This window comes from Thermobia domestica, chromosome 18 (assembly GCF_964235325.1).
Source record: "Thermobia domestica chromosome 18, izTheDome1.hap1.1, whole genome shotgun sequence".
Lineage (NCBI taxonomy): Eukaryota > Metazoa > Arthropoda > Insecta > Zygentoma > Lepismatidae > Thermobia > Thermobia domestica.
In genome coordinates, this window is record NC_137471.1 from 123,485,034 (window position 1) to 123,507,463 (window position 22,430).

Consider the following 22,430-nt stretch of genomic DNA (forward strand, 5'->3'; position numbering starts at 1 on the left):
TGGATTCCTGTAGAAGCTCGATGATAATCGTTAGATAATGGCCTAGTTTTCCTTCATGGACTGTTTCTGCTGCGATGAACTTTCAGTGTTTCAAAGTCCGAAACGTTGGTTTGGAAACGGCTTCTGCCTACAAATGAAACTGGACCGTTCTTTTGCTTCTGTCGCACACTTGACTTTTGATCCACGACTACCCACTTGAGAAATGTTTCCAATATTTTTTTTAAGAAAGGACATTGAAGTTGGACATCATTCAACTAAAAGGCTCACGCAATCTAAAGGAATGTGGTGTGATGGAAAAGGAATACTAGTCTTTCGTTTATTGACAAATTTACACAATGACGAATGAAGATTTGTACAAATGTTTGTCTGACAATGTACATTTATAGTCTAATGTTTTATGAAGCTGAATTAAATGAGATTTAAAATTATTTGATTTAACAATGATTTAAATAGTTGAATAAATTGCAATAACTTTTAGTTATTTCACAATATAGCAGGTATTGTACATTCTTGTGGAGTACCTCACAGTAGTAGTCAATTAAGTAAATTTTAACAGTTCTCTTCTGACAATCTTTAATTCAATCAATTACGTTTCCTAGTATTAAAAATTAATTTTCACTTTCTAATTTTTAACTTTTAATGATCACTTCCAATTCGCTATGTTTTAAACATTTTGGGTGCTCCAATTCCTACTGATTTCACAGAAAGACATCACTTAATATCAACGGATATACCGAAGCACTTGAGCACATATTTAGTTCACTGAATTGCTACAGAATGCACAGAAATGGCACGCTTTGGAACCTGTAATACGTTTTGGAACTTGCACATATATTTTGGAAGCTTTAATATATCTGAAAGCTGCGCCTGTTACTTATCCTTAAGCAGAATTAAAATGTCATGTCAAATAAGACAGACTTTGATTTCAAAAGACCAACGGTTTAATGTATTGCAAACTTTTCAGTTGTTTATAAATCCTGTTCAACTCAAAAGTGGAAGTTCTTTTTTGAGAATGTAATACTGCACGGTACTGATAAACAGTAAAAAGATCAAAATTTTTGAAATTGACCTTTTTGAAATCAAAAATAAAAAAATAAAATAATAATAATAATAATGATAATAATAATAATAATAATAATAATAATAATAATAATATAAAATCCGAAGTCTACAGCACGAGAATTTTGACACATTTCTAAACGAAATCAGTAAATTATTACCTTTCAAATAAACGAAAAGCAAAAAATACGTTGAACAGTTCCGGAGCCAGAGCATTTTAATCTTCTGCTGAAATTCGCAGGTGAGAAATGGCGGCCTCTTTGGTGGCATATCTCAAGTCAAGAATTTTTTGAGGATAAAAAGAAATATGGGTTTCTTACTTTGCCCTGAATTTTAACATCTGTTAAGTTCAGTACCATAGGAGACTATAAAAGTAAGACTTTTCTTCTTTTCCGACCTGAATTGATGTGGACTATGCCGTAACTTCTTGAGAGAACCAGAAAATTAAGCCGAGATATTGTTTTATTATTCTATACAAATATTTTTTGCAATTTTTGAAAACTCACTCTTGAGTCTCGCCCTCGCTTGTCTAGTAGACAGCGTGTGCATCTTCGGTACACATGATTTCGAGTTCGATTCCGGTGGAAGAGCATAAAAAATTATTTTTATACAATCATTCACTTTCATTAATCATCGGTCTCTTTTACCCTAAAGAGTATAACCACAGAGCATTAAATTTTTATTTCACCACTCTTGAGTTCTCGCTTTATTTATCAAATGCTCCCTTGGTCCTGGTCATATTCGGCAGTTTATATGCATATACCTAGGTATAAAAAATACTGAGATTTCATCTAATAACTACTGTAATAAAACTTTCAACCATTTCTTGTTAGCTTCACATGCAATTTCATTTTTTTTTTTTTTTTTTTGTTTGTTCGTGTTTAATATTTTTTTGTTTTAAAATCTATTTAGTACACCTTTATATAAGTTTTATCATTTCTTACTCTTATATTATTTATTTTTCATGCTGAAAATAAATTGTTAGGTAATAGAAGACTCAAATACCTATTAACATTATTATGAGATACGTAAAGCAACAAATAATCTTGTACTTCAGTTTTCTTTGAATTTAATATCCGGGGTGACTATCGATTACATTGGGCCCAAACCAGTAACACATGTATACACTGAACGAGCTTGGTGAGAATATTGAAAGTAAATGAATGGATGCAACTAATATGACGTCTATGCATAGTTGGATTGCATTTTACCAAGAGCCAACTCATCTGTACCAACTCCCGCTTATGGGAATACCTAATGGGGGGGGGGGGGGGACCTATCTTGGGGTCAACTTGATGGATTATCTCCATCAACGAAACAGACTTAACTTTTGACCCTCGATATGCTGCTCAAAATTCGTAGCGATCCATCACGTAGTTCTTGAAACTTTCTTGTCTCCCAGACAGATGGGGGCACACAGACAGAGATGAAATATATATATATATGAGTTTTGATAAACCAAACTCATGAAAAACCGAAAAGAAACCTGGCAAGAAAAGAGTTACCTACACATAAATATTAAAAATAATTAATTAAAAAATATCTCGTGATTTCATGAATACTATCAAGTGGTTTGGAAACGAAACACGGACACAGTAGTGACGAAATACTGATATTCTTTTACAAGATAAATACATGAAAGTGTAGAGCACGAAGTGCACCAATCAGTTTTCAAAATGTCCACCTTCAGACTGGATGCAGACCCATAGTCTGGCGGGCCACTCGTCAATGGAATTATGAACAGTGACGATGGGGGAAGTGGAGAGCCGCGCTTCACGGAGTCCAGATTAGTCTCTCTTCTTGCAGGCCACTGGTTGAAGCACTGACCATAGTTTGTAGTCGACCGGGTTCAGATCCGGGACTGCTAAAAGGCAAGTTTGATGTGAAGGTGAAGCCTAAGACATTGGTCCTCTTATGTTGATCGTACTTTGTGCACGGGAGAATAATCCTGTTGGAAGGTCCACTGTTGGTTGGAACACATGATGGTACTCAGTGGTTTCACACTGGGCTTCCACACTGGTTTGGTATACGGTAGCCAATTTCTTCACCTCTTGTTCACAAAAATGGAGCCGTGTTATGCCGCTGAAACACATCCCATCACGTCATGACTGATACTGGGGTGGAGAGATCTTTGTACCCTGGAAACACAGTCAGCAGCTTGCACTGATAATGATGCGTACACAAAGTCATTTTGAGCGCTAAATGGCTGCTCAACTATTAACAACTTTTCATCAGAAAAGGAAATTGTTCTGTGATCATTTCCTGCGAAGACGTTTCGTTTTCACAACTCTCTGCTGGTGTAACGCATCAGCCAGAAAGTAACCTGTATGTTGTTTGTAGCCTCTAAGTCCCAGGTCCTGACTGAGTCCTAACGTGATTTTGCCGAATCCTTGCAGCTATGGTTTCAACCGCCTGTGATGTCCTCACTGTGCACGGTTTGCTATTGCGCTGCCGGGGACCTATACTTCCCTGTTTTATTGTAACGCTAGATGGTGCGGTAGACAAATCGTTCACTGAGGGTGGTGAAGATCAGAGGTGGGGGCATGCCCACTTTGGGAAGCGCTTAATTGCAACACGATTCTCGTAGTCAGCCCATTCCGCCGTTACATTTCCATTGCCCCATGTCTGTCTTACCGTGGAGCTGAGTTGAGTTGATTTTGAGTTTAACGTCCCGTTCAGTAGCGAGGCTATACGAGACGTGGACCTATTGATTAACGTGAAATTCGAACATTAGCTACGGCCGGGAATCGAACCTGGGTCTTTCATGCAAAGGGCGCGTACGCTTACCGCTTAGTCACGAAGGAGCTCGTGTCTCACCGTGGAATGGACAACTCAGGGACCTACTTCACCCAAGATACCCAGATGGCAGCACTCACTCATACCCAACATGGTTACATGGTGGTTTAATCTCTGACAATACTTATGGAATAACACGGTAAATAAAAATTGAGCTAGATATCCTCCGTACTTGTAATGTGTTTTATTCAGAAGACAGGGAAAGGTTAAAAATAAGTGGCTACATCATAAAACAATGATACTGGGAACACAAAATTCTGCTAAGAATTCTAAAGTTATAGATGTGAATATACATCATCAGACACTTAAGTTTCGCAGGCAATGATATACATTTTTGCAGCAGAAGTTAGTGTTAAAATAAAGAAAGGAAGTACCGGAGCTGATAAATACAAATGAATGAAAAGCTTTCGCTATGAGTCTCACTGATTAAGAGGGAGAAAACGCCGATACAAAGATGCACACACGAACTTAGGAATAAAAGGATTCTTTGCTTTTTGTAATGTAAATCCTCTCTGAATGCTTTCTTCAAACCCTATAACAAACGCGTATCAACTATACATATTGATAATTATATGTGCTCTCTCATAGCTATATGATTAGCATACGTGTTTTCGGCGCGGGAGACCTGAGTTTGATTCCCAGTGTGAGCTCATGTGGTTCAGATCTCATGTTACGAAGAGCTCTATGTCTCATATAACCTCGTTGCTGAAGGGACCCTAAACTCAACTCGATCCCAATCCAATAATTATATGATTTGTTGAGTTTAAACTGTATGTCGCCATTATCTATTTAACAAACACGTAATGTGTTACTACAATACAATGGCAACTACAATAAAATGCTGCAATTTCAATGTTTTTCTCGAAACTAGACTACTTCACCTACATGAGATTAAGGATTTGCAACTCACAATTCCAATAAATAATAGTTATGGGTTATGCTTTCATCTTCCACCTAGGCAACCAAGGTGTCTTTTGTGTGTGCAGGGTTGCATACTTGCCAGGTTTTGTACACACCATCTTCGGAGTTACGCTTAACTTGTTCAAATTTGATAATATCAACAACTTTTCTACAACACAATTTGTATCGTCGTACACTATCTCACATTTCCTGGCATACCAAAGGCCTCTTTTATAAAGGATTCCTAACTACAAATTTATAAGCAACATGCGAGTATTTCCATGAAAGCAATCTCTCTTACCCGCAATACTAGTCTTGAGCTTGTAATTTGCAAAACATTTCATGACGAATGCACATAATGAAGTTTCAAGTTGAATCCTTTAGACTTAAATACTCAATGCCAACTGTTTCTTTAGCATGGTTGATTTATATGGGAAGTATTTTTTCTTTGAAATGACTGGAGATGATGGATTAATTGCACTGATTATTCCTTCAAATTCATTCAAATATACTACATACTAAGCGAAAGTTCAGCTCTAAACTATATTATAATGAAATAGAAAACCCATCTCGCACATTTTTCATAATTAAATGATATGACTAACCTTACAGTGTCCATGTATTTATTCCAGCGAGAATAGTTTCGAACCGTTGCTGCTTTCATCCTCAGTAGCTCCAAGCACGAAAAATTATGATTGTACTACACTTACATATTTATAGATTCTTCATTAAATAAAATGTAAATTATATGTTGAGCAACATACTGTAAAAATATTACAGTAATAAAATAACCGAAACACAACTTCTCCTTGATCCACTGTCAAATTAACACTTCACAGAATATAACTTCTGTAGAATTTACTACTTTATAACCCTATGACCACTATGACCAAATGACGTATTAACACGATCCTGGACTTACACATAACGTAAATTAATAAGTTCGAATTTGATGAATCTCAAGTTTGTTTGGTCGACACAACAATGTGTCTTATTTAATGAAGGACCCAAATATATGTTTCTATCATTTTTCGTACTTGAAGCGACTGAGAAAGAAAGCAGTAGCGGCTTTCGAAAATATTTTGGCTGGAATAAATACTAGCACTGTACGGTTAGTCATATCTATTATGCAAAATAGCCAAATGAGTTCTTGTCGTGGTTGATGTTCTACGAAGTGCTCAGAGCTAGAAAACGAAGTAACTTACGCGCCGCAAAAGCGATGGCGGGTTAGTGTGACTACTGATCTACGCCAATACAAGCATATTGTGTACGCAAAGGAATCACAACTCGTCCAGTGAGGATGAGGATCCGAAGTATCACAGCACCTCGTTCGTGGTTGTTCGCTATATGATTTTAAGGTTTCTCAACAGCCGCGAAAAGTCGTCGAATACATCAGGCTTTTAGGGAGGATACTTTAAATGAAAGCACTGCTAGGCACTGGTTCCGAAAGTTCCGGTCAAGAGATCTAAGTTTCAGTGATGAACACCATAATGGGCGACCACAGGTGCATTAGGGTGTCATATTATATATATATATATATAATATAAACCTTTTCTTGATCTTTATGTTTTAATCAAACTCTACTTAGAAAACTTGGAAATTAGTAATTAAGAATACTGATATACAGAGTGTTTCAAAACAACACCGACAACGTTAGGGAGGTACAGACGTGTTCAAATTATTAGACTCACACTCGAAAAATGCAAAGTTGATGTTGCAGTCCTAATTTCAGAAATTCTACAAATTCTAGAATGGTTAAACCACCAATAAAGGATCCTTCATTTGTTTACTGTACAGTTGAAGTGGTTATATCACCGTTGAACAGCAAATGGCATTAATGGGGAGGGGAAGTTCTGAAAGTGGTGTTTCAGTTGTACAGCTATTGTGGTTTCTATCAATAAGTTACACTCCTGAAGTGTTGTGGTTGCAGTCGTAAGCAGTTACGACACACAAAGCGTTCAACAGTTCGAATGGGCCAGTTTAAAGCGATTGTGACGTGTTTTGTGTATTAATCTTTTATTCTGTGAAGTCCTGTAATAGCGGCATAGACCTTTCTCCTCGTAAAAGTTAAGTTATCAAAAAATTTCTGCCGGAAGGAAGATATACACAACAACAAATTGCTAGTAGAGAAGCGATAGGGCAAAAATCTGTGAGCAGAATCTCTGTCGCAATGAGCAAGAAGTAAATGTATAAGCAAAATAGGGTTGGGAAGTGTGGCTATCGCTAAAAGGTATCAAGAAACTAAAAAGATTGGCTTTGGGGAACAGGAACGCAATTTCTAGAGACTTAAGCATAAAAAATGGCTGAGTATGGCGCACAAATTTGGCCTGAAAGTGTTCGAAGGATTCTTTGTGCTGAGGGAATAAAAGCATGCAGGCGAAGAAAGAAAGCAAAAATTACTCCAATCATGAGAACGAAGCGCCTCGAAAAGGCACCAGGCCTAGAACATTGGACTGCTGATGATTGGAGAATAGTGTGTTTCAGTGATGAATCATGTCTTCGTGTCTAATGAATGTTCACAATACAGTATATACGACGTCGTCCTGGGGAGGAATTCAAGTTGGAATGTCTTCAACAAACCGTGAAGCATCCTACTTCAGTCACGGTATAGTAGAGGAAACAATGGAGCACGACCAATACCTACAAGTTCTTCAAGAAGAACTGCTTCCTCAGACTGCAATCTTATTTGATGACGCACATTTCATCTTTATGCATGATGGAGCCCCATACCACCGGATCAAAGTTGTGACAACATTCTTCGAGGACAACAAAATTAGTGTTCTTCCGTAACCGGCCAATAGTTCTGGTATGAACCCGATTGAAAACCTTTGGAGCTTCATGAACATAAAGCTAATTATATATATATTTGGTCTAGGAATTAATTCGTGCGGTTTTACAAAAGATGGCGTAACTAGCTTATTGTCCCATAGTTTCGTTGATCCAAACATGCGTTGAAAACTACTGTCATTGAGCATCTTGTTTAGTATATGTCAGTTGCTTGAAGCGGAAACAACAACATTTTTTCTTCAACTGAAAATGGCGCATTTTGTGCCTGATAAAGTGTTTTTGCGGGGAGTTATTCTTCATTGCTTTAACATGAAGAAAAGTGCTACCGCAAGTCATCATATTTTAGTGGAAGTGTTTGGTGACCATGCTCTAACTGAGCGAACGTGTCAGAAGTGGTTTGCACGGTTTAAAGGTGGTGATTTCAGCTTGGAAGACCAAAAGCAATTTGGACAGCCAAAAGAATTTGAAGATGAAGAATTGAGAGCATTGCTTGATCAGGTATTCGTGTCAAACGCAGGACGAACTTGCAGAAGCATTTGGAGTTGAGCAAACAACAGTTTCCAAACGTCTCAAAGCCATAGGAATGATTCAAAAGATGTCTTATTGGGTTTCACATGAATTGAAAAGAAAGACGTTGAAAGAAGAAAAACCGTTTGCGAATTGCTGCTTCAAAGACAGAAAAGGAAGGGATTTTTGCATCGAATTGTAACTGGTGATGAGAAGTGGATTCATTACGAGAATCCTAAACGAAAAAAGGCCTGGGTGAAGCAAGGTGAACCAGGTCCTTCACAACCGAAACGAAATATTCATTGTGCAAAGGTTATGCTGTATATATGGTGGGATTTGAAACGTGTGGTGTACTATGAACTTCTGAAACTTGGTGAAACTATTAATGGACACCACTATCGACTACAATTAATGCGTTTGAAGCAAGCTCTGACCTGAAAACGACCAGAATGGAATAACAGGCATAATAAACTTATTTATCAAGATGATAACGCTCGACCACATGTCGCAAAACCGGTCAAAACCTATTTGGAAAATGTCGGATGGAAAATGTTACTCCACCCGCCATATTCACCAGACACTGCCCCGTCTGACTACTACTTGATCGATTGCATGAATAACGATTTGATTGGACAGCGGTTCACTTCTTCAGAAAATATCGAAAAATGGATCTTTGATTAGATTGCGTCAAAAGATGAGGAATTCTTTCGACACGGAATCCGTAAATTGCCTGAAAGATGGGAGAAAGTAGTGGCTAGCGATGGACAATATTTTTGTTAACGTATTCATTTACTTTGTTTTTGAAATAAAGCTTCAATTTTTATTAAAAACCGCACGAATTAATTCCTAGACCAAATATATATATATATATATATAATGTAAGTGGCATTATACTTATATTGCATAAATTCATTTTTACAAAGCAAAGGACAGTTAGACAGACTTGAAGAAAGAAGAAAAAAAGAAAGACCAAAATCAAACCATTAGAAGTTTCGTTCATTTCGAAGGAAAAACTCTTCTCCGTATAAATGAATGGACAGGAAAATTAAAAGTATCGTAGATACTCACCAACCTTAACTTTGCTACCCGACGTTGTTGTTCTAATAAAAGGATGTCATATTCTGCCGATTAGAACTCCTATAAGGGTTTTGTATCGACCCTTTAGGACATTTCATATCAGCCATTTCCAACTCAAAAGCACTGACGTCATAGTTCGCTGTCCCATTCTCAGTAACCATAAGAACAGACTTATGGAACTGACCAAGTATGAAATGAAATGTATGAAATTTCTTGTTTTACGTCCCTGGGTTACGCCCTGTAGACTAAAGGAGACGGAAAGTAAATTATTACGAGAACGGGAACGGGAAAACCCCGAGAAAGTTCACGGACACGTTGTTTTCGATCAAAAACTCATTTGGCCTGGGATCGAACCATGGACCTTTAGCACCAGAAGAGCGCGCTCCTCCACCACTGAATCCTTCCCCTTTTCCTATTTAGAAGTGGAATTTTCGAAAACATTGTAATATGTTTATGAACAAAATAAATTATTTTTAAATGCTGTAAACTGACTTTACTGAATTTTCGACCACTACCCTTACTGTGATCATCGTAAAAGTGAAAATCATTATTTAAAACAAAGAATGTTTTCACCCTGACTAAAGCCATAGTAAGAGTAGTGGTCAAAAATTCGGTAAAAGTTAAATTTCATGCAGATTAAAGATAACATATTTTTTGTTTATACAGTTTAATTTGCATAAAATATTAAATCTATCATATGTATTCCCTTATTTTTAACTAAGAATTTATATACCGAAATTTACATCTAGACTTATGCGAATCCTCACATTCTGGATTTTATTAATATAAAATCGGAAATTAGAATCATAGAAATTGGCCCCTTTACATACGGAATTTTCAAAAACGCTGAAACATGTGAGGAATTAATATACAGAGTTTCTCTAACTTCAAGGATTCGTGAGATATTCTATTCTCGAGTATGAGTATTTGAAAAAAGTTCTACATTTCTAGCTAAAATTATGGTTTGGGTGTAGATGTATGCAGGAGCAGGGCCGCTCTACCATATATGCAAAACATGCATTTGCACGGGTTGGCAACATCTGTCATAACTACATTATTTAAAATAAAAATTTCTTGTTGGAAACAGACTACATGATGATGGTAGTTAAATTTACTAAGCTGACCTTCTATTTGAATACTACATTCATAATCATATTTAGGTCGCATTAGTTTAAGGTCACATGGACAGTGCTAAAGCCAATGGTCAAACAAATCCCAGCATGAATTACATGATTCTTGTCAAATACAAGAACTCAATTTTCGAACAGAAGTGAACATCTGTTCCATTTATTTACTTATCACAGTTTTGATATGGAAACTAGTGTTGTCTTTGCCACAAACAAGTTCCTTATCACTGAAGGTTTTTATTATTATTATTATTATTATTATTATTATTACACAGACGTAGAAGGAAAATCAAAAAATAAAGATAAAAGAGCTAATTGCACTGGAATTGCAAACTGATATAGTGAGATTGAAGTTCGATATTGAATTCTACAAAAAGGATTACCATCTTTCTTCTGCAGGTGTGTTTGCTTTATCTTTCACTCACGTAATATATTATTATTTAAAGGGAAAAAACAGACACAACGAGATGGTATTTGAAGTGTGTAGGCCTTTCTGAGTGCAAGTGCACTTTCCCTCTCCTTCATTGTTCATAATGGGGTAGCATACTTAAAATCGTGCCTTTTAAGATTTGTTCTTTCTGGAGAAAGGGGCAAAAGATGCCACTGCACGGGACGGCAAACTGCCTAGGGCAGCCCTGTGCAACAGAAGGTATTGTACGTACTTCATGAGGATTAACAACAACAAATGACAAATAGAAAAATATCATAGGATCAAAAAGATACCAAATATAGAACGGCTATCCTTGTTTAGGCCTTCAAAAACGTATCTTCTCTAACTGTTGGCCAACCACCAATATCATCTTTCAACTTTTGGCGAAGACCAGACTTAGACATTCTCTTAACATTAAGTCAGAGTTATCGATTGCAGATGTTTTCATACAATAATCATCGCTACAAAATATCTAATGAAAAATTCCATAATTCTAAATACTAAATAAAAAATAACACATGATAATCTAAATGACTACATACTTGACAGCCTGTGCCATTTCCTGAGCAGCTTTCTTTCTCTTCTCAGCGTTATTATGTAGCAGCTGGTGGAGATCAATCCCTTGGCAAAACGAACTGCCCGTGGAAGACAAAAGCACAACGCGACACGTCTCATCCTTCCGGCATTGATGCAGAGCCTCGCGTAGTTCACGCAACACCTGAAATATTTTGTGATATTAATCAAACAATTCCAGTACTCTTACTTACAGAAATTAAAACAACATATAAATAAATTTCTGTAATTAGAGTGAAATCCTTAGATTTAGATATCGTCCACTTTGGATACTCAAATTACAATCTGGTTACTTCAATGCAAATAAGAGAAATGTGTGATGGAAAAAACAAAGAACAATATTTGAATGAGTTTTACGGCCATGTACACAAAAATATATCATCATCATCATCATCATCAAAGGTATTTTTCTTTTTATTAGCAGGTCACTTGCCACAGCTGAGAAGCTTCCATGCTCCACGGTCCTTCGTTAGCCTCTTCGTCTTCATGTATGATCTTTTTGCTTTTATATTGTCCATTAATTATAGTCATCCCTTCGCCCCACCCTCTTTCCTGCCACCACGTCCCTCATGATACAGTTCCTTCTTAGCCAATGTCCCAACCAGTTTCTCTTCCTCTTCTAAATAGTATCTAAAATTGTTCTTTACTTCCCCCACCATTTCTAACACTCTCTCATTCGTTTTCCGTTCAACTCAGCTAATTCGTTCCATTTTTCTCCACACCCACATTTTGAAAGCTTCCAGTCGTTTCTCATCGCTTTTGCGTAATGTCCATGTTTCTGACCCATACAGTACAATAATCCACACGAAGCATTTTATGAGTCATTTCTTCAACTCGTTAATCAAGGTCCCACAAAACAGTATTTCCCTCCTCCTAAAGGTTTATTTCGCCATTCCCATCCTTGCTTTTATTTCACGTTCACATTCACATCATTACTAATAATACTACTCAGGTATCGAAAACTAGTCACCTGTTCTATTTTCTGCCGTCCTACTTCTATATTTGACACCGACCCCTTCGTTCCAATCACCATGGCTTTTGTCTTTCTAACATTTATTTTCGTCCCATATTCTTTACAGCCCTTCAAGTTTTCTAACATCTTATTGATTTTCTCTTAATAATTATTAATTCATTAATTAACAGAGAAAGCTTAAACACTGCCTCTTATACATACGTATGACAAGAAGTTCAAGGCAATGTTTTTGAAGCGTAAGTTTTGCCTCACTTCTGCAAACAAAGTTATTTGTGTTTTTAAAGGAACAAGCTTTTGGAATTCTATTCCTACATTTATTAGCTTTATGACATGAAAGGAGCTTCAAACAGAACTCGGAATTACCATGCTATTATTTCGCTTCGAAGTGTGAGGAACAAAGAATGTTACCGTACTCTTTTCATGTAAACAGTGACAAAAGAATCAGTATAAATTTAAATGTTGGTTTGTAATTATACGCACTTTCTCAAGATGAGCTTTCAATTTAAAGTGGGATCCGAACTACTATGACACAAAAACTCTTTTGCGTACCTGCGTAAAGCAGTCGCTAACAATCTCGGGTTCTATTCCTAGTGAGGACACTTGGTCGAAAAAGTGTAAAGCTTTTCTAGGACAGTCATCCTGATTGAGGTTTTCCTGAGTTTTCCTCGTTCACATCAGGCAAATCCAGAATGGTACCTAACATAATAGTCTAAGACCGCTTTCTTCCTTCCCCATTCCGTTCTTCGTCCCAATCTGATCGCCGAGGGGCGTCATCCCTTAAACCTGCCAGGTTGACTGTCCATAAATGCCGAAAGCCCAGAAATCTAATTCATAATCCTAATTTAAAATGCTTTTCTCAAAAGTGACCTTGGACTTGCGCACCAAAGGCGAAAACGTAACCTGGTTAAGTCACTGAAGATGATCTTTACATCACGATTACATCTTATATGCTAACGAAGAGGAACCTCTCACTGACAGTCTAACCCGAAACCACGCACAATAAAGCGAGAAAGCTAACATTGGGAAAGACTCGAGTTCCAAATGGTTTGAATACTAGATATGGTAATTCAAATTCTAAGCATCAGTTAAATGGAAGTCTGCGGAAGCTTCTCTTCGAAAAGCGCCTGTGGCTGGAGGCAATACTTCACCCTATTCTGCATTTCCTGGTCCAAATGGAAGTGGGTTTTTCTTCTTTTGTTCAGCTTTCCAAATACTGAAAATTGCGTGGGGTCGGTTCAGGACCGTACGCTGATAGATCCTGGCTATGTAAAGCCTAGCGTTATCATGAAGAACGGTAACGCACTAGAAGATCACACCCTTGATCTTTATCTACTGCCACAACGATCCAAATGTACGATGTGTTAAAGTATCGATCGGCACACATGGTCGCATCTTAAGAATTTCTTAAGAAGTCCTCGGTGGTTGAGAACAACGTCGTTTACTTCCCCTTCATTGGACAGATCCATCTAGATGAGTGTTACTAGACAGAACCTTATTCAGATTACATCTAGCCTTGGTGGTGAGATAAATTAGCATATACGTTAACTGAATTAGACTCCTTACATTAGTACACGATTCAAAATTATTATTATTATATGTTTCGACATATTCTAGTGTCTTCTTCAGTAGTTCATAACCAAGCTGCATACCAAATTCATTCAAGGATCTTCTACTGTGTGACTATGTTGGAGTACTGGTAGTTGATGAGATGTGAATCAACGCAATACTTCATACCTAATTAACTATTCTAGAATATTGTTCCTTACCTTGATCTTCAAAATGCTGACAGTTCTCAGCAAAAATTCGACGCTCAATATTACTTATTCAACCATCTATAATTATTGAGAGGAACAAAAGTTAGCATCTTTGAGTTTATTGATATTCCATGATAGTTCAACAAAAGATCCTCTAATGAGTGTAATGTGCAACATAATTATGAATTACTGAAGAAGATATTATTACATGTCGAAATAATGTAATAATAATTTTGAACCGGATACTACGGTAAGAATTTTAATTCATTTATTCTATGTCAATTCTATAAAGTCCATAAACAAATAGGAGGAAGTTATTTATTATTTTAGGAATATCACTGTAAATATTATCTTGAGACCTCTTCTATTTGAGAATAATATGCTTTTAAGTCTAAGCGTCATGACGAACGGTCAGGAATAACGGTGAATACTAAGGTTCTCAATTTCACACTAGATTTATTCTAATTTTAACTCAATGTTGCTGTTCTGTAAAATTAAAATTTCTGTACTTATCAAGCAATTTATTCTTCGAGGGCATATTTATTGATTCATACATATTTACCAAAATCTAAAGAAAACAATCAAATCACACACACAAATAAAAAGGTGTACCATCAGTTCTTTCTCCAAACGTTTCATCCGATAGACAGAGAAAAATATACGAAGAAAGAAAGAAAAAAAAAACGAAAATTAAATAATATTAATGAAATGAAATTGAAATCTTTTAGTTTTACGTCCCACGATATTAATGAAATGACTGGACCGGTAAGTGTATAAGATCGTGTAACGTCCCACGATTACGCACCGAGGTTAAGGGAGATAATTATAATGAAGGTGGACGACGAAAGTTGGAAGAAACGGGATAACTTAGAGAAAACCCACGCTCACAGTATTCCCCGACACAAAGACACCCCTAGAGGAAGGTGGGATTGAATTTGGAACTTCAAGTACCAGGGTGTTCTACCACTGAGTCACCGTGACACGGGAGGAATGTTAAAAGAAAAATACTAATTAACGAAGAAAATAAATAAATTATGGAGAATATACGTATATTATATTTAATAAAGTTCGGGCCTGGGATGGATTTTATAATTTCACTCTTACGGTAGAACTTAGGGGAGGGGAGAGATACTTAAAAATGATCGAAAATGACCGATATCAGTGTAGAATCCATTGCTTTCGGGGTCGCTGAGATGAGTAGTGCCGTTTAAACCCCAATTAAGCCCTGCAACTTTGGGGAGAGGGAGAAATATAAATGAGTTGTGCATTTAAAGTGTTTATTTCAAATCAGCGAACGGGGTAATCAACGCTAGTATATATATATATTATAATGGGTCATGCACAATGCAAAGTACGTAATATAAAGAAATTCGCAAAGACAGAAATATATACTCTGTATACGGAAAACGAACAGAGTACTAAGGTAGACTGAAGATGGTTAAGACTAGAAGGGTTCGTAGATATATGGCCCCACCTCTTCCTGAGAGGCATGTGCTTTCGCGGAAGGTGTCAAATATACTGTTATAAAGAGTTGTGCGCATCAAGAGAGGTAGGTTCTGAGTGCACCCACTGTTCACCCTTCTATGTCGACGGAAGTCCTCCTCTGCATCAGCTATTATCGATACTCCTGCAACGCTCAAATTCCGTATCTACCTCTGCAGAAAATACAGTTCTTCTCTGGTTACATCGGATTTAAGTTTAACAGCGAGGCTATCTCAGACAGGGACAGCTTAGCGTGGATACACATGAGGTTCCACCAGTCGAACCCGTATCTCCTAGCCACGAGGGAGAGGCTTCTTCGTAAGACCTGCACACTCCGCAGAAGTATCATCAAAATCTTTAACCCAGACCCTTCCATGCCTCTCAAAAAAATGGGAGTACGATTACATTATCATTTTATCCACGAATCAATTCTCTAGTTTTGACCCTACCTGACTACACGTAAGTTGATAAATGGGGTTTAGTGTCTCGTTCAGCAGCGAGGCTATATGAGACGTGAACCTACAGCTTATGTAAAATCCAAACTAGGTGAGATCCCGCTCCTACCTTACCTACCTACAGTAGTTCTATTTCCCAAACACCAATTTTTACTTACACACTTTGCATTCCGCATTATTTCTAATTATTTTCATTACTTTTTAAAACGTTGTTAATATATATTCCCTTTTCTATTGTTCTATCCTACTCTCTCACCGATTCATTCGTCCCATTTGTTTTTATCTGCCAGTACTCTCTCTCTACCTTCAACCTGCTAAAATATCGCTCATCTAAAACATCTTATTTTGCTTTCTATTCTTCCTACTTATTCGCACCTTTATCTGGTAAAGCAGTTAGCGAAAACTTTTACATTCATGACTTTTTCTTTTCAAAGCTCCCCCACATCTCTGCCTTTGCTCCTTACAGCAGTCACGATTGTGTGTGTTAATTTTTCTCTGTCTCATTCGTTTTAGTCTATCTTCGAAAGTAGAAGTGAAGCCATGACTTACCTGAACATTGAAGCTGTTCTTCATTTTTGTAGACGCAGGTGTTAGTATAATCTGCACCAAGTTTTCGTAGCGACGCAGATTAATTTCTCGGTAAATAAATGTGCCTGCACATTGTCGAATGCTTGACCGTTGTTTGGCAATCTCCTCGCCATCAGTGCCTTTTCTCTTCTGCTTCAGGTTGGCATTCTCTAAGGTCTTCACTAAATTGGAATAGCCTACAATAAAACACAACAAAATGAACAGAATTCTCTTAACACCTTCATTAAGTCTACAATGAAACAGAATAAAATTAACAGCAAAATACGCTAACGATAATTTGTATGTTTACATCAGTTTTTGTTGAAGTGTATGCAGTGAAAATCAATCTAAAATGCTTACCGAACTGCTATAAAACCTAGGCTGAGATATAAAGTTGAAAAATGCACTGCAACATTTCAGGGTCATAACAGACCCTTGCTATGGTCTTGCATCTATAGAAGCTTTTTTTTTTTTTTTTTTGTGTGTGTATTTTTTAAAATTCTATTGCGCCTCAACATTATGTACATTAGAAATACTACACGCATCAAAATATTTTAATAAACATGATTCACAGGACCAATCACATTAATTCGGTTGGTGCGGATGGATGTCACTTTCAAAGAAAGAAAAAAAAACAGTTGGTTAGAGCAGTTTCGGGTAACAGTAACACATTTTTGTCATTTCTCAGCCAACGATTGGGTTTCATGAAGAAGTAAGTCCGGGCTTTGCGATGCGAGGAAGTCGTCAACCGCACGTTGCAATCCCATCATCCTGAAAGCTCTTCTCTACCAAGGAGTGATAAAGATGCTGGAACAGGGTGCTACTAAAATTTTAAAATGAAATTTCATGACTTTTTCGTGACCTTTCCATTAAAAACCATAAAATTTCGTAACATTCTCAAGGACGAATTTGGGTGCGAATTAGGCTGAATTTTTATGCATGCGATAGAAGCGTACTTTGCTTGCGATTTGGTAACAACTAAAGCCGATCACAGATATTTTTGATAATGAATTTTGACGTTTTATAGAACAAAATTTTCCAGTCTGTACTTATATTAGTACAGATAAAAAAGAATCATGACCCAAAAGCTAATTTCGTGACCTTTTTCTTGACTTTCATGGCCGTTTTCTGATTTCGTGACATTTGGTGACTTTCATGACTGATAGGCACCCTGTGGAAGAGGTGGTTGTTTGTGGGAGAGACGTGAGTGAGAGTTTCATACTAAAACACACACAGAGTTCGCAGAGCATTCATTGTTTTACAACATGACGACACCGTGTCTACTGACAATTACTGGATGCCTCCGAACACACTGCCTGGAGTTGAGCGCAAGAACGATGCGCGGTGACCGTTCAGCATTGACGGGGAGAGACAAGATGTACCTCTCCCACTACAGAGCACCATACCAGCAACATCTCTGCGGATGAAAGAATGATTTTGGAAACCGTCCTGGATGCTGATCACGTTCCAAGAACTGTCCTGACCGTTTATCATTGTCATTTCAAATCTATTTGTCACCAAAAGTAACAATCTAATGCAAGAAATCTTCCTTATTAATTCTATAGACTTAAGAGAACTAAATCCTTTAGACAGCGATCCTTGCTGACCATGTCGTCTCATGTAGAACTCAGGAATCTATTTCATTATCGAACGACAGTGATATTATGTACGCCCAACTCAACTGCAACTGCAGGAATTATTTTCCGAGGGTTCGGTTCAACATGTTCCTAACAAGCTCATCCGAATATGTTGGTCAGTGAACACGGAGCTCAGTTTTTAATGTTATGTCACCGTTGGGAAATTTAATGATATATATGATTTGTTTATTCAGCACTGCTGGTCCAAACACGCTGTTGCTATTTTTCGCGGCTAGATGTAGAGAACGTCCAGTTTCAACTCGTAACGGAAAATCAGTCGCGACTAAGTTCTCCATGGTGCACTTTCACAATACCCTGTTCAACAACACAATGCCTCCTGACTAACTGAGCATCTCAACCTGTTTTCTCTCAACATGTACAGAATATGTGGCATTGTATGTGTGTTTTTGGTCCATTCGTTCGTTACGATACAGAGGGTAGTTTCTATCAGACAAAATTGGACATCTCAATCACAAAACCCCAACACAAAAGATACAAAAAGTTGAATTTCACGCAATAACAGGTCATACCATGAGAAAATTACAGTCCCTTCCAATTTTAAAACTCCTTCAGTACCTAATGCCAACAAATACCAAAGTATATCGTATCAAATTATACGTAAAAGGTGTAACAGGCGCTAACTATTACCATAATTATTAGTGGCTTCAGACACAGTTTGTCTATTCTAGCGTAATATTTTCCCATAAATTGCATTCATCTAATCTATTTATAAATATCTTGCATTCGAAATCGTATTGCACAACCTCAGTTCAAAAATACACAGGATTAGTCTTCAAGTTTTTGAAGATATGCGGAGCAAAGAAAGAAAAAGAAAAAAAAAAAAGAAAATGAAAAGAAAACCTGCATTGATTTTTCTCGAGAGTAGGTAATTGTCTTCCTCGTTGGTCTAGTGTTAGCGCATCTGCCTTTGGAGCAGGTGGTCTTGTGTTGAATTCCCGGTGGGAGAGTATTTAAAAAATTGAAGCATTACGTTGGGTTGGATTCTACCCTGAGCTATAGGTCCAGGTCTCATATAGCCTCGGTACTAAAAACTGGCGCTAAACTTCAATAAAGAAGCAAGAAACAAGTAGGTAATGCCACTTAAGTCGACTCCAACGAAAATTTCATCTAAAACATTCTCTTAGGGGGCCGCCATGTTATTCATTTCAGATTTCCTAGTTTGTCCCTTATTCCTTCAAAAACCGAAAACGAATCACTTGGAAGGTTTGAAATATAGTTGTTCTTTGTAGAAATATACAAGTGATAAATGCACGGATAATTCTGTACTTGATTATTGATCAATAAATCTTCCCCTCTAATATAAGCGAAGTAGCTGAAAATTATTACCACTCGAAAATACAGATACAACTTAAAAATATACAAGGACATCAAAATAGATAATATCATGAATGGGTTATTATTATTAATATTCCCATGTTTCCTACTAGTATGATCAGGTTATGCGAGCCTTATATGATAGTAATGATGATACGTTCGTCCGTTACTCCACGTGATAACTCTTTAACGAAAGCGGATTTCCGTAATCTGTTTTCTACAACAGATAGCTAGACCAATTATTTTGGCCGAATTAATGGAGACACTTCGTTCACATATTCACAGGTAGCGGTGATATTAACGTGCTGTATCGTTTAAAAGCCTAAGATTCCTTAGCTTCTATGCAACCTGAACAGCAGCAAACCATTGTTGGTTGCCTACGATAAAAAGACAGGTAAGTTTTCTTACTGCAAAATTTAATTAGTCTTTTAGTTTAGCTCGATCACCTTCACTGACTTTACCAGAGTATTTTTTATAATTGCGGTGAGTAGTCAGTACGGCATCTATCTATCTAGCAGAAGACTAGGATTCGAGCCCCGATGGAGATGAGAGGTTTCTCTCCTTCTACCCTACTTGTAAAATGAGCAGTTAGGCGGGGGGGTGGAGGATAAAGGCGACCGGAGCGTGATGTTTACTGCATCTCTTGTGTGCACTTAAGGCTAGAAAGCGTCGAAACATTTGCACTCAGTTCTTAGAGCTTTTATGACCTTTCAAAAATGTAGGATTGCCAGATATTAACTTTTCCCCTAAATTTTAAGTTTTTTGGGGGCAAGTTTGACCTTTTTATTTTCCCCATAAAATAATTTCTTCAGTTTTTAAATAAACAAAAGAAAGCTACCCACAGATACTTTTAAAATCTTACTATAAGTTAAATAAAAAAACAGAGGAACTGTTTTCTCACACACTTTTAACAAAGTAACCCAATGACATAAATTAATATTCCGAGAAAAAAAGGAACACCGATTGCGTTTTTATTTCATCGCCACAGCAACCTTATGTTTAAGAATAGTTTGGTGTCAACATCTTAAGTCATCACTTCTCAAGATCATCGCAATCATATCGTAGTTTCGATTAATCATCAGACACTGATGCCAGGAACACACGATAGTATGAACCAATACAAGCACAACTCCAAGTCGTCGTAATTTTCGGTTATGTCCTACACGGAATTCTTAAACGCATACACAAGGATTTGCGACTGTTAGAGAGGTACGAAATCTTCGCTAAAATACAATTAAAATGCAACAAAGATTTGTGTCATATAACTGGTTGGTTGCAGTTTAGTTTAGTGTCCCTTTCAGCATCGAAGCTACGTGAGACGAAATAAAAAATGAAATGAAATCTTTGAGTTTTACGTCCCACGGTTATGCTGGTTAGGCTAAAGGAGACAGTGATTATGAGAAAAGAATGAAATGGTGGAATGAAAAAAGTGGGAGGAAACGGGAGAACCCCGAGAAAACCCACGCACATGGTGTTTGTCCACCACAAAGTTCACTTGGTGGGAGCAGGGTTTGAACCCGAGGTCTCATGCACCAGAGGTGAACGCTCTACTACTGAGCCACCGCGGCCCCCTACGTGACACGAAGAAAGGATCCAAACCATATGAGCTCCCACCAGGAATTGTAATATGACATACATTATTGTGTTTTCCATATTGCAATTATTGCAATTACTTAATCTTGTTCTAGTTTCCAATTAAAAGTATTCTACGTTACTACATGAAATCACGAAGGTCTATGTAAGTTCTAAATATCATATTATATATATATATATTGTAAGGTTCCACGTGTTTTTACCACGAAGACGCCGTCCATCACCAACGGTCGGCAAGTGACAAGAGATCAACGAAGGTAGTCGACACATTAGGATAAAAGAAGACAGCACACCACAAAAGATATCAATCTCGTCCGAGTGATCTAACCACCAATTCTCTAAGACGCCTAGTCATTGACAATTCCAACTCCCCTCTCTAAGACGCACGGTCACTGAGAGGCACCTAGCCTATATGCCCTAAGACGCATGGTTATTGGACTCCACTAACAAACTTCGTCTCCTTTAGCCTAGCCGGGGACGTAAAAATGAAAGATTTCATTTCACCAACAAACTTCCAAATAATTAGAGGATTTTGTACTTATTTGTAATATTTTATATTCAAGAAGAAAACTTTTATAATAAAAGGTGATGGGGGAAGTCCAAACTCCCGTGTATCATCTTTTAGCTCTACGCTAAAAGACAGAAACTTTTACAATATATATTCCTTCTCCTCCCCCTCCCCTGAAAATCGTAAGTTTCTCTCTCTCTCCCTCTCACACACAAAATCTGGCAACCCTAAAAGTAAACTATTTAACATTTTACACATTTCTATTAAATTTATTAACATTAGGTTCTCAAGAAAGAATGGTGGCGTTTCATGGTGCTGCTGTGAACGACTGCTGACATTTAAGTGTTTGAATAATATACCATTTCATCTAGCAACTTAAATAGTTTTATTATTCAGTGAAAAAACAAATCCAGTATTGCCAGAATCCAATATGCTGACAAAAAAAAAAAAAGTTACAGTGCGTTTAGTATGTTTCTCTGTGTGTACACTTTGCAGCACGACTACGTCCAGGCGATAATCACTTGAACACCAGTCCCTGTCAAGCATGCCTGGCGTAATAATGTCAAATGGCTCTTCAATCTTACTTTTAGGTGGTTCACATTACCGACTTCAATACGGTACACAATGCCTTTCATAGAACCTCACAGAGAAAAATTCAATGGTTGAAGTCGAGGCTTCTTGGGGCCCAAAGAATGGGCCTTTAACGTTCGACCCATTTACCTGCAAACGAGTCCGAAGCATATTGGCACTGTTAAGCCAGACATTCTTGACATAATCTTGTGCGAACTCATAATCGCCTAGACGTGAGCGCACTGTAAATACTACACACACACACACAGATATAGTGACGTACTTTAACATGTTTTTGTC

The 22,430-nt window shown here is 37.3% G+C and overlaps 1 protein-coding gene across 1 annotated transcript in view; it reads right to left on the reverse strand.

The window, feature by feature from the left end:
- LOC145674972 (uncharacterized) overlaps positions 1-22,430 on the reverse strand; it is a 109,359-nt gene that overhangs the window by 81,994 nt on the left and 4,935 nt on the right. Inside the window, exons 2-3 of the mRNA XM_081745290.1 lie at positions 16,470-16,684; positions 11,226-11,401 (exon numbers count right to left, since the gene is read on the reverse strand). Of these exons, the coding sequence (XP_081601416.1) occupies positions 11,226-11,401; positions 16,470-16,684 (391 nt within the window). The remainder of the gene's footprint in view (positions 1-11,225; positions 11,402-16,469; positions 16,685-22,430) is intronic.